The sequence below is a fragment of the Poecile atricapillus genome, chromosome 2 (genome assembly GCF_030490865.1).
Source record: "Poecile atricapillus isolate bPoeAtr1 chromosome 2, bPoeAtr1.hap1, whole genome shotgun sequence".
Classification (NCBI taxonomy): Eukaryota; Metazoa; Chordata; class Aves; order Passeriformes; family Paridae; genus Poecile; species Poecile atricapillus.
In genome coordinates this window covers 65299046-65312863 of record NC_081250.1, presented here as the reverse complement: position 1 = coordinate 65312863, position 13818 = coordinate 65299046, and the positions used below count along the sequence as shown (strand labels likewise).

At 38.1% G+C, this 13818-nt stretch overlaps 1 protein-coding gene across 1 annotated transcript in view; it reads right to left on the bottom strand.

Annotated features, from left to right (window-relative positions):
• LOC131575522 (uncharacterized) overlaps positions 1–13818 on the bottom strand; it is a 159514-nt gene that overhangs the window by 136405 nt on the left and 9291 nt on the right. Inside the window, exons 4-5 of the mRNA XM_058831109.1 lie at positions 4778–4864; positions 1456–1539 (exon numbers count right to left, since the gene is read on the bottom strand). Of these exons, the coding sequence (XP_058687092.1) occupies positions 1456–1539; positions 4778–4864 (171 nt within the window). The remainder of the gene's footprint in view (positions 1–1455; positions 1540–4777; positions 4865–13818) is intronic.

Genomic DNA, 13818 nt, shown 5'->3' with positions numbered 1-13818 from the left:
AAGGGTTGGAAGTGACCAACTAGTTCAAATACTGAGAGAGAAAAACACAGGCAGAAATAAATACACCCTGATACATGCACAGGGGTGGAAACTGTACAAGCTTCACCTCCCCAGGAAAATCTCTCTTTTCTGAATTTGCTTCATCCAAGCAAAGAAAAGTAATAAATTCAGCTAGAACGGTGTGCAGCTTCACCCACAGGACTAGCTCTGATACCCACCGTGGCACTTTCAAAAAGCACAGCTTGGGACACAGGATGGCAGTGGCCTGCAGTGCATCCCCCATTTGCTGCCCTCACTCCTACACAGGGCGCTCTGATGTGCACATGAAGCATGAGACACACATGCCAATGCACTTGCTTGCCCCAGGATTGACATTAACATGGAAAAATTGAGATCTTGCTAATAACTTGTTAAAGGCTTTTGCTTAAAATATTTGTTGTTGTACAACCATCTACTTTGTGATGGTTGTACTTTTCCCCCCCTTGCATTAAAAATGAGATGAAATGGGTTTCAAGATGTAACTGACATGACCAGTGCCAGTTCAAGAGATTTTGCAAAAGAAAACATTTGCCTCTTCTAGAGCAAAGTTGCTTATAAACTAAATAGTCAAAAAACAAGTTGCAGCTCCTGGAGCCCCAGTGTCATAGGCAAACACCTGCTCTCTCTGACAGAGCAGGCCCATGTATTGCTGAAATACAGCAGGAAGCCTCATACAGATACAAAGGACACAAAACAATTCTGCACAAAAGACATCTGCTGAAAAAGGAGAGGGTGGATAGGCAAAAAATACAAGGGCAGCTCTGAGCTGGGCTTGTACAAACTTTACTTCTCCTAGGATGAACCAGAGCAGAGCAGAAGACATGGGGCTTGTGTAAAGGCTGTGATGGTAAAGGTCTCATGAATCAACCAGATTTTAAGTAATGTCTGTAAAAATAAGTGAAACCAAAGTAAGGCTCTTTGCTTGAGGTAAAGAAATCTTTTCTCATATACTTCGTTCTTACTGTAGATGGAACATCAACTTGTATTTTCTAACAAAGGCACAGAAAACACTTTCTTACTCATCTGTTGGTGTAAATCCTTGTATAGATAACCTGAAACAGTGTCACGTGACCCATGCATCAGACAAATTTTGCATTTGTATTTAGCAGCTTAAATAAGGATTTTGATTTCTAGATCTGAGCACATAAGCAATGATATTTCCAGTCTTCCTTCCTAAGTGTGGAATTCAACATGCAGTGAAGCAATCTAGAGAAAGCATGCCACTTAAGTTACAGTTAAAACCACATAAACATGACACAAAACAAAAACATTTGGAGAAAAAGACCTTACAGAATTGCATTAAAACCATCATCCCTTTGACTTCTGAGTTCAAGGGGATGGATTACCCTCTTTTGTCCCCCCATGCAGACTCAAAAGAGTTTTATTTTTCTTTATGCAATTGACTTTGCTATTTACCTTGGAAGTCCAGCATCTTGTTTTCTTCATCTAGAAGCTTCATCAGTTTAGAGTACAGGATTTGCTCATCAAATTTCACAGGATCTTGAAAAAACAACAGTGAAACAACTACAGTTTCTTCCAGTAGTATTTCAGGGAATATTATTTTAAATTAAAAGTAAAGATATAAAAATACAAAAGTTAGGAAGTCCTTTGACACTTGAAGATAGTTTTCACAGTGCTAGTTTCATTGCTCAGAATAAAATTACAGTCACTTTTTTGATGAAAGACAATTCAAAATAAAATATATAGTCATATACTTTTAAATGGTGAGCAATATTACATGTTGACCTGGACTGAAACTGATTTATAAATTTTACTTATAGAGTAGCTGAAATGACTGTTTATATTTAAATTGCCAGATGAATTCTATTTGGCTCTTAATAAAAATCAAAATACCCAATTTATTCTAATGTGATTTTGGATCTTCATTAGAAATTTTACCTTGCTGACAATAATACTAAAGCAATATCAAATATGAGTAGTCATTGCAAAACTCTATGAACTTTGAATTTTTGGCTGGTTAGTCATTCAAATTTTCAGTAATATCTGCAGATTTTAAAAAGCAGCAAAGGATATGCATGAGGCTTACCTTTTTCCATGAGACCTAAAAAAAAAAAAAAATTTACTTAAAGTTTCTATATTCAAGGGAGAAATGAGCAATTGGGACCATTTTCTCTACAGATCTCCCAGACCCAGACTTCTCTAAGTTGCCAGTGAAGACAGAAAGACAGAAGACCAAAGAAATGCATGCAAGGCAGGTGGATTGAAGTACAGCTACATGCAAGCTTGGGTAGCTCTTTTCAAGTGCTCAATAGAATCTCAAAGAATATGCTTTTTTTAATCAGGAAATTTCAGAGCCAAGTTACACTGATCTTTCAAAGAAGGTAGTGGCTTCTGCAAACTTCCTCTGAAAGTATAAAATCTTACATTTCTTTTAGCCTGCAATGTTGAAATGTTCCCTTGGCAAGAGGCACAAGAAAATCCATAGTGGGACGTTGTTTGTTCTCAGGGCACTATGAACTCATACAAATTTCCAGAACTAATCTAATTTATCAAATATAGAAAAGATAATTGCCAATATCTTCATTTTCACAGAATAACCCATTAAAGAATAGTTAATGGCTGAAGATTTGCTTTTCACCAGATATTCTCTTTGGGCATTGAGCTGGCTTTTTAAAATTCTAAGAAGAGTGTAACTTGAAAGTGTGACCTAATTTGTTTGTGTTTTTCTGGTTTTACTCTTGCTCATGACAAGCTGCTAGCCAGAAAGAAGAGGTAAACCAGAATGGTTTCCAATCAGGGGATGACCAAGCTTTAGTTCAAGTGGTCTTTTTTAAATCCATCCACTACATACAAATGTAATTGCACTAATTTAATACTTCTGCAAGGAAAAAGAAGCCAGATAGTGAGCCTGATTTGTAAGTATTGACAAATCAGACTGCTTAAGGTAGGAAGACACCTCCAGAATCCATCTAGCCCATCTCCCCTTGCCCAAACAGAGCCAAGTTGCCCAGGACCATATCCAGGCACCTTTTGAATACCTGCAAGGTAATCGTTTTGCTGTTGGCAGAGGTATTGGTAAATATAGCATTATAACTGCTCAACAGACGTCCACACAGCCAACCTGAGGCTGGTACTGCAGATATATTACTTTTAATAAGCAAGTGTTATCCCAACCTTTAAGTAACATTTTTGCCAGGGAGAAAAAGGAGGAACACCAAAAGACAGCTTTTCACACATGGATGTCAGGCTTAGCATGACATGCAATTGACTAAAACCACCTGGCATTGACACCAAACCCTGGCAGTCAATGGACTAAGAGCCTGTTCCAAATACTGAAATTAATAAATAAATATATAAAAACCCCCACCACACAATACAAAATCAGAATTTATGGTTAAGTTTATCACTCAGCCTCTTCAACAGTCAAGAAAATGCTTCCGCCCAATGAGAACTGTATTTCCGTATATCCCTTATGTCACCACTCTGTCCATACACGATTTCAGGCATACATGCACAGATACATAAATCTAATCTGCTTTTCATTCTCTGGTTATGAAGCAGATCATGACTCATAAACCCTTTCATAAGATGAACCAAGGCAGGACCAACAGGAAAAAAATCTTTCCTCTAAAAACTCTGAGCCAGAAGTTGACTTCTCAGGTATTATTACACTGCTATCCTACAGAATGAATGGGGAAGTTATTTGGATTAGATGTAATTCAAGCTTGATCAACCTTGGGTTTTTTCTTCACCAGAAAACAGTAATTCAAGTCGGTTATATGCAATAGAGATTGTTTTTTTTCAGTCACATAAGTTTTTTGTCTCAAAAGTTTAAAACCTCAATATGTGCTCAAAGTTTCTCGTGACTTTCAGAAGTGAACAACTTTGAGACCCTTTACGACAGATAACTTTTTTTAGATCTGAATACATCTGTGCATCTGGAGAGTCTCTGGATGAGCACAGGCTTTAGGAAAGCAAGAGGCTAGCAAGGTAACACAGGAGAGCTGGCTCTCGCGTGCTACCTGCTCGTTAGTGCTTAACAACAGGAGCCAGGCCAAAGCACCCAGTGCATAGCTAAGCACTTCATTACCATGATGATGCTCTTACTTAAGTCCATGCAAATTCAGGCAGGCCCGTTCCCACCCTTTTTTATCTAAAAGCCATGACAGCAGAGGAGAATTTCCTCTGCTAGACAATACCTCCTGGTTAATCTCTCTCATACCTATGCATAACTTCTGTTCTTCCAGCTCTGCAGAGTCACACCCTCCCAGCGGTTGCTATCGCCCACAGAGAGCAAAGCAAAACATCTCGGCTAAACTGGCAAAAAAGAAAACCAAAAAAACTTCCTCATGCACTTTTATTCATTCTGGGGTTTCCTCCTCTTAGGCAAACACACATTCAACTCCGTAATAAAATTGCTCTCCAAGGAGGACTTTGGGAGCAGGATTGTGAAAAAGCTACAGCTTCACACTCAGCTCTGGAATAACTTCATTAATTAAAAGGAATATGGTGTAGACAATGCTCTCAGAGCGTGCTTCGTTTTGCTCCAGTAGCAGAGTGAATACAGAACAGCCTCATTTTTACCTGCCCATTAACTCACTGTCCTTGATCAAAGTCTGTGTATACTGCCCACCGTGTGCAGAGCAGTTAAGGCTTAGAATTTAAATTGTAAACCTCAATATTTAAATAGAACTGCATATGTGATCTCTGACACCTCATTTTCATGAATGGAAAAGAATATTCTGACACCAAAATTACATACTTAATTCTGCCTCACCTTCCTCACTGACCTCCATCCCACACTGCCTTGGGTTTATTTCCTCACCCATCAACGGGTCAAAGTAATTTCTGCTGTATTCATTTCCTGTGGAAAGCACATGAAGTAAGGGTCAGCGATTATTAGAAGCACATGAACTAAAATGTTAATTTTGAAATTGACACCAGCAAGCAAGGGGGCATTTTTTGCTACTTTACAAGCTTAATTTTTTTAACAAGTCCTCTAAGCCTACTGGTACTGCAATTATCGTCTTGTGAAAGGTCAGAAAAGGTAATTCTGGAAACAAGTGCACTTTATGTTACTTTTTCTTAGGAACTAATGAAAAAAAATTCTCAAATTTAGATGGCAGAAAGATAAGATTTAAAAAAAAAAAAAAAAAATACAGCATCCCCAATATAAGCCAAATTATTTATGAAACATACTGTCCAAGTGGATTTTCCATACTGCAAAGGAATTTGTATTTCACAGCTGACCTCTCCAATTTCAACAGTTTTAAATTTCACCACTGAGCTTTCAACGTCTGGTGCATCTTTAATACTGTATTGAACCAGAGAAGTGTTTAATTACAGAGGAGATACCAGGATACTGCCTCATTAATCTGAACAGCAATTATGTTCAGTTGGACTAGGTAGCTAATCCAAGATTCTGATGGAATAAACCCACTCATTTTAATACTTGTTTATTTTAATAGCTACTCTTATCTGCTCTTTAGAAAATAAACAAATTTACAAAAAATTAATTTACTAGAATTATCATAAAATAATACAGCATCGAGCTGCCCAGAACAACTCATGGTAAAAGCCAGAAGAATTTTCCTTACACAAGGAGGGAAGGCAGACGTTTTCCTCAAAATATATATTTTCTTCAGCAAAAGTGCTAAACCCTATTAAAACCATCTACATGTTCTCTGGGTTTGCAAACACTGTAAATTGTTATTAAACACGGGGGAAAAAAAAGAAAAATAATTAAGTCCATAACAAATGTTTTAATTGCTTGAATAGAGATAGATGTATATCCTGGAAAATACATAAAAGCTAAATGTATGAGGAGGTTAATTCATCCAAGATACACTACGGTTGTCTACAGTGTATTTGTTTTAGGATCAAAAATAATCCAAGCAGCAGCTCCTTTTCAGAGACTAAATGAAACTTCGATATGAAACTAGGTTTAATTTATATTTCTGGACTTGCACATTTTGACTGTCAGTCTCTGTTCCTTCAATGTAGTAAGTACAAGAACTGAAAATTTGCTTTACCTTGAGGTCTCAATAAAGAAAAAATAAATGAGTTTCATTTTTGTTACTTTATCTGTCAACAACTACTAGGCTGGTATGAATCTTGGCAGTATGTAATCAAAGTCTTATGTACTGCAATAACAGAGCCATTCTACCTTATTCACTGTAATTGTTTTTCTCTAGCACAAAGCACCATGATGTTATATGAACACCCCTTCACATGTTGGTAAAATAATTCACCTACGTGCTAAAAAAGAAAATGATGATGCATTTCTTTACTCAATTACTTCATAGCTGTAAATGTAAATTGCTGGAACGTGTTTTACATCCATATAAAAAATATTCAGCTATGGCACAGGCTTTTTTCACAATCTTACTATCACAACAGCTTTTATTGAATTTTAATATCCCATGTGAGTCTGGTGTGAAACTTTGAGGAGTAGACTTTTGGGCAACTCTTCTGGACAGAATAATTGGCATTTAGAAGGAAGTGTCATGTTATATTTGAGTCTGCAAGGCATGGAAACCATTATTCAAAAAAATAGATTCATTGACAAATACCATTAAATAGCTTGCTCTCTGGTCCTCTTTAAAAAGAAGAACAACCTCAACACTTTGAGGAGTATGAAATTTTTTTGTCCAGGGCTTTGGCTCTGTCAGAACCACAAGCAGCTGCTGACAGAGAGTTATGCGGAAGGAGAAATAACCACCAGGCTTGATTTCTTCAGAGCAACATACACGGTTTAAAACTTACATAAGCAGAACAAGTGGTAAACACCAGAATCACCACCTCACAGTGATTTTATAGATAATAAGCCATTTTAAACTGCAGAACTCCACAGAAAACATTTACTGAGGCTTCCAGAAGAGCTGAATCACTCAAACCTGAGGTCACTGTTCTGGGCAGGGGATGTTGCTGTTTGTGGGTTTCTTGGTCTTTTTTTCTCCTTCAGCTCAACACACATTGAGAAGTGGTGTGACCAGGAGGTGTGAGCCCTAGGCAGGTCCTAAAATTATTCAGGGGCAGTGAGAGTTGCTTTAGTTTTAACATACAATATTATCAATTTTAGTCAAGATAACACACTGCCCAAGGCATTTTGCTAATAACATTTTGTGAGCATGTGAACAGATTACTAATAATTTCACATTTGCTTTTGGAAATATTTAAAAGTGTATAACATGTAAATTAACAGTCCACTAAAGAATTCACATTGCTCTGCTTTGTGGTATAAACACAGTAAATGTTAATTCAGAGCTTGCTTGTAGGTATTTTGAACAGAACTGTATAGCTTGGTGCTTTCAATAGAGCAAGTTACTTTGACAACCTGCTCCCAAAAAGACCTGGCCAATTTTAGAAACTTGGCTCTCTGCTTTGATCCAGAGGTTCCCTCAACCCCATTAGCTCAATTTGAAGACCAGTTCATCGCTCAAGATTGTTTTGTTTCATGTGGAAAACACAATGGGTAATTCAGGAAATCAGAACTAAAATGCAAACCCACAAATTATCTATACATTAAAATAAAAATTGAAAGAAGGGTGTTGGCACAACAGTGACCAGATGGGAATTTGTACAGTTTAATTAAAGTAAGAGGAGTTGCTAATAAAATTAGCATAATCCTTGGATGTAGCCCATGGGACTGTACACGAATTACTAGGACTGGATGAAACTTAAAAGATGGCTTTTAAACTAAGACGTCTGTAGTCAATTATGCCATCTATGTCCTGAGAATACCACACAGGAAAGGCATGACTAAGCTGACTTTCTACATTTTCCTCTACTCCACAGAGAGATCAGGTAGTCCGTATCAATTACACATGAAAGGTATAGCTCGGAATTTGGATATCAGGCAATTCCATTTATGTTGTATTACTGATCTAGGCTTTTAGTTTAATGAAAGAATAGACAAAACTCTGTTGGATTTGTTAGGTGCCTCCCAATCACAGTAAAAATTAAGGAATTATCAATAGCTAGATGACTGACTACTAAAAGCTTGAATAGACAATTACTGTTACTGTTTTTCTGAGTGAAGCTGGATTTTCAGGGTAAAAAAAAAATTTGGCATGAGCCATCTTTCTTTAGAAGACAGTATGCAGATTATGGTCTGCACAAACTTGCATATGTAAACAAGTCCCTTTTCAGACAGCAGCATGGTCAGTGCGTGTCTACCAATGACTTGGGAGAACATTACTGGGCATTACTAAGGCAACTCATAGAAGCCTTTTGCATCAGATAAAATAAGACAGAGGCATTTTGGAAAGACGAAATTCCAGCCTGAGACAGCATTTTGACCCAAAGTGCTTTTGAAACATAGTGATGCAGCTGGGAATGGAAAAGAGTAGTCCTCCTTTCCCACACCTGACTCAAAGCATTGATTTCAGCTGCAACTCCTATTAGGGAACATCACAGCGAATACTCACATTCTCCATTCAACAGAACTGGACTTATTTCCTTGGGGATACTTTTCATTTTACTTAGCAGACAAGGCCTTTTGGGCAGCCCAGACTGAAGGCACTGTGATAACATATTTCCCCATTTCTCTGTGAGAGCCAAAGCAGAGTCCTGGGTCAGACTTGAATATCCTCAAAGTGACCACTTCAACTTGACCAGGAAGAACCAAGACTTGGGATTAGAAGGAAGGGAAAGCAAGGGTCCCACTTCCAGCATTTCAACCACTTCACTTACCCTTCCTCAGGTCATGACGGGTTTATGACTAGCACTCCCACCTGTTTTCATGATTCAATACCTTGATTACATTGATAAAGTTTGATATCTACGAGTTCCTTATTTGAGCCTTTGATTCCACTGTGGACTTTGAAAAAAATCTATAAAGAACTCTAAAAAAATCATTCAAAAGGATTGAAGAATAAGAGAGGAGAAAGAAGCCTTTCACCTCAAAAAGAATCTCACATAATGTAGAAGCAAAGAAGAATCATCAATGAAAACTGCATAAATAATAGGAGTTCCTGCACAGTGAAAAACTAAATGGGTTTCCAGTGAATTTATAAGTTCTTACTTCATATAGGCAGTGATTTAAAAGTGGAAAATAATGTAGGAAAATCTGAAACTTTCATGAGAAAAACATTTGAGCTTTTACTCCAAAATTTTGTGTTGCTAGAATTACTGATATCCAAATGTTAAGAAGATGCTAAACATAAAACTACAGTCATGTAGAATATAGTGATTAGAAATTACTATGTAGTCCAGAAAACAGTGCTAACTTTACATATTCATTTTTTAAGGGGAAAAATAAAAGGAAATAATGTGAGTTAGTCAGAAGCTATACTTTCATTTTGGGTTTTTAATTATTATTGCTGACCCAGGATATTGGTCACATTTACCTCAGCTCATGACCATTTGAGATATACATATCTAACATTATTTTCTATATTATATGTATAGATAAATATTTTCTATGTAGATCTATAATCAGATTCCTGGGATGCAACTTAATTCCAGAGTATCAAATATATGGAAGAGTGGTAGGCATTTTTGCACAGACCTTATAATTGTCACCAATAGCAAGCACTATTCAATGAAAAATTACATGTTAATGGCACCTTCCTACTGAAGAGCATTAAGCCAGTGACTGGACAGTAGATTTTATCTTGAAAACGCAGCTTGTTAAACACCACCAACACCAGGAGACTTCCCAATTTTTAAAAAAAAATGTTTTAAAGGTATCACATGTCATTCTCCTTATCCTCAGTATGAGGATAATGAGAAAATCAGATAAATGTGTCTTCTGTTCATATTGCAAGCCTTGAATAAACTCAGTTGTCAGCTTTGACAGGACACTGGCAAAGGGACTGTTCCTGAGCCTGAGCAGCACAGGTCCTGCTGTGCCTGTCCTGACCCTTGAAAAACACCGCATCCCACTCATGGCACCCACAACTTTTTAACCCCCACGCCACTCCTGCAAGACTTATCACCTTCTCTGCTGTTTAAGCAAAACTACAGCATGGAAATTAGTTCTTTTTCCCTCTTTTCCTGCAGGCAACAGAGGGCACTGTGCCAAGGGATGCCAGTGTGAGACCTGCTACTTTTCCTGGGGAAACATTGCTGGTTGAAGAGGTGAGAAAAAGATTTACTAATGATGATGGAGTTCATTTAGGAACAGTATTAACTAATGTGACACATGTCAATGGGGAAAATGGATACTAAGCTCTCCCAGGCTGACAGGCTTGGCTGGTCCCACTCTATGCCAGCAAGGGAACTTGCCAAATTTTGAGGATCTGACAGCACTATTACAAAACAAACAATTTCCAAGTGTAATAAATTATCCTTAAAAAGATATATTCAGTCACATTCTGAAAAAAGTGTTTTCCCAATTATAAAATGAATCCATTCTTCACAATTCTTCTCCCCCTACCTTTCACAAATTCAATTTTAGCACATTACTTAGATGAGCGGTGTGGTATCCCTGTTAAAATTGCATGCAATGGATCACGTTTTGCACACTACATTACACCTTGTGCCGTTCTGCTGATTTCAATTGGATTACACATTGTGTAATTCAACGCAAAATTACTTCCAATGACAACCCTTTTATTCCTGTGCATACATGGTGATCCATCATGCCCTGCATACCAAGTTTGGCATTTCCATTTCAAAGTCCCTGTTGGAATCAGAAAGCATGGAACCACATACATAGAACTTGAATTATTAGATATAAACTTTGCCATTGTTTAAGGAAAAAGAGTGTACGGTTTTGATTCATATTTCTGGTCCCATCTTTTATGTAAATCACTTTGTCCAACACAAATCAGTAGTGATGCAAGCTCCCATTTCTTTCACATGCAGCACAAACGTGAATTTACAGCAGATGCCTATTTATTCACCTCTGTTTGCTGTCTCTCCAATAGGTTCCTACCACTTCTTTGGAATAAAACTTGACCCTGTACAAAAAGAGTCAGCCTCTAGTTCTCTATTAACAGACTGAACTCAATGCAGTTGTTGGTACTTATAACAATCTGATATCCTACATGGCTCCCTCACAAAGACAGTTTTTGTTTGTGTATTCCCACATCAAGGTCCTTGTCTCGTTACGTTCTTGAGCAAGGAAGGCCTTTTATTGTGCTGACACATTTGAACAACCTTTGTCAGCAGCTGTTCTTTAGCAAAGGCTTCTCTCTAATTTAGCTTTTGGTAAGGAGCAGAGATGCTCTACTTTACAGTGGGATTTTCCCTGTAGGACACATGCAGCACTGTGTTAGGTAGACCCAGCCCAGCTCTGTAGCTTGGAGGTGATGCAGCAGAGATCCACACAGACACTAATTTGCTCCCAGAAGCAGTACAGCCATGCTAATGCCATTGTGTACCTGGGCTAATTAGAAGAATAGTTCCTGGTCTTCAACTGAAAAAGCTTTCTTTCCCTCCTTTTCTCCTTTCTTTTTCTATCCCCTCTCAGATGTTGTTAATCTCTGTGGGCAAATTTATTGGAGCATGATATGAGATGTTAACAGTGCCTGTTGCAGATAAAATGGTAGAATTAATTAGAGCTTTTGATTTTAGGAGATAATCTAGTTTTGAAAAAAAAAAAAAGATTTGTGTATTGGGGATAATAGGGGAAAAAATGAATGCATCTTGTCATCTGGAGACAATTTTAACTTGAATCATCAATATTTAGGGTCAGACTGCCTCAAGCCTTTTCCAAGTACACAGCATACTAGAGAACACAATTAGCCTTTCCTTTATCTTCCTTGCAAAAGCTGCAGAGTATCAGAGTCTCCAAAGGTGTCTATGCAGCCACCAGCTACAAAGTAGGCCATGCAGAGGGAGTATGCTCAAAAAGCCCCCTCCCTGGATTCTGCAGCTTGCATGTGTGGTTGACACTGCAGAAAGATCACATTCTAATTTCATCTGACATATATTCTCTCTGTATGGTTGGTCTGTAAATTTTACTTATCTTGTGGCAATGTGAACAGTGCCATCCCACAGGGTTTTTCTCAGCACTAGCTAGACCAAGTCTGTGTATCACTGTGATGAACACTAAAAAGCACAAACTGGTATTAGGCACTTGGACTTTTTTTCTGATAACAGCAGCTGAGGAAAAATGTACTGAATGCTAAAACACAATAACATCTGCTTTACAGGCCTACAATAACATGCTAAGCACAGTAGTCCTGTGTTCAGGGATTGCTTGTGACATATATCATCCATCTGAAGTTGAGCAATTGCCCTTGTCTTCTGCTGTCAGACAAAGATGGAATAATTCCTGCAAGTTTGGTGCTCCTGTCATGATAGTTTGCTGGAAGCTCTTTTGTGGGTAGAGACTTTACCAAGCCAGCCTGAACTTTAGGACACCCTACAAAGTATTTTGGGTTTAAACCCCTCTGGAAAAAAAGAAAAGAACTGATATTGGCTCACCTTGAGATCAAGCGTCTCATAACTGAGGAACTGGTGGACACAGGCTCTTGAAGATTTGGGTGATGTAACCCCAAATGTTTTAAATGTTTTTCCTGGGGAAATTTGTCTATTAGGCCTTCCACTGGGATTACCATCATGAAAATCTCTGTGATTCAATGTTTGATGGGGGGGAGGGGAAATGCAGAAGGGTTGGTTGGACTTAGCCATGAAGAAACTGAATATTTTAAGAAATAAAAAAAATTGCACAGTTTGGCAAGTACAAGGCTGTTGCTAGACAAACTTAATTCCACAAGCAATATGTGAAAGAAATGAAGGTGATAGGAGCAGTCAGAAAAAAGTCAGCATAGAATCCAGAAGAGAAAATAGGATAGAAACCAATTAGTTGGCTGAAAAATCAGGAGATTAATCTGAATAAATAGTCAGGCAGTTCCCCTGGGTCATTATAACATTTAACAACAGTACCAGGACTTCTCTGATGATGAAGAGCAAAGAGCAGAAAGAGTTACTCAGTGGCCTAGTTGTGAACAACAGTCCTGAAAAACAGGCCAGGATGATAAAATCTGGAATTTTGTCCATCATGAAAAAATAGAACAATGAAAGATACAGAATGGCCTAATGAAAAGAGGAATGGACTAAGGATCAGAGCTTTTATTTCTCTCAAAGGTCTGCATGGTGACAGAAGAAAAGGTCTCATGCTCTTCCCCAGTTTCCCCACAAGCAAAGGATTCAGGAGGCTTGCACTCTGAGTCACAAGAATAGCCCCCACTAATCTAATTTGAAAAGTGAAAAAGTCTTTTTCAAGGATACAAAAATACAAAAAAAGTGTTAATAAACTTCTTGCAAACAAGAGCCAGTTTGCAAACTCTTCTTTCTAGAAGATGTTTTATTATGGGAGAAACAAAAGAATGAAAAAGCACAAACAAATATGTGAATTAAGTTCTTTGGGGGCAGATTCAGACAATTTATAATGTCATGGGCCTTTCCACTCACTACTTAATCTTCAGGTAATGGGTATTGTGTAGAGGAGCCCCCTGTGCAGACAAATAGGCAAATTCCAGGAACAGGTTTTAAGGCTGTCTTGAACATGCAGCTGACTACTCGCACTACTTCCCAGTAAATGTAGTATGGAGGTGTGCAAAAAGACATCTCCAAGTAGGTGGAGGCTTTTCTAGAGAGCACTTCCCTCTGGCAATTGCTGACAGAGGAACAGCCTGTGACACTGTTGCCAGGTGGAGGAAATGATAGCAACCCCTGTGGCTATTATTTGCTGCCATTAACAACATGGGCGATAGGTGGAAAGATAATGGAAAGGCAATGCCATCTCTCTGCCTTGCCTCCAAGTGCTTAGCCTGAAAACCCAGCCTGATGTTTATATAGTGTTCTCAACCTGTAATCTGCTAAATCCTGCGATTAAATAATTTTGCTCAAGGTTATAACTGG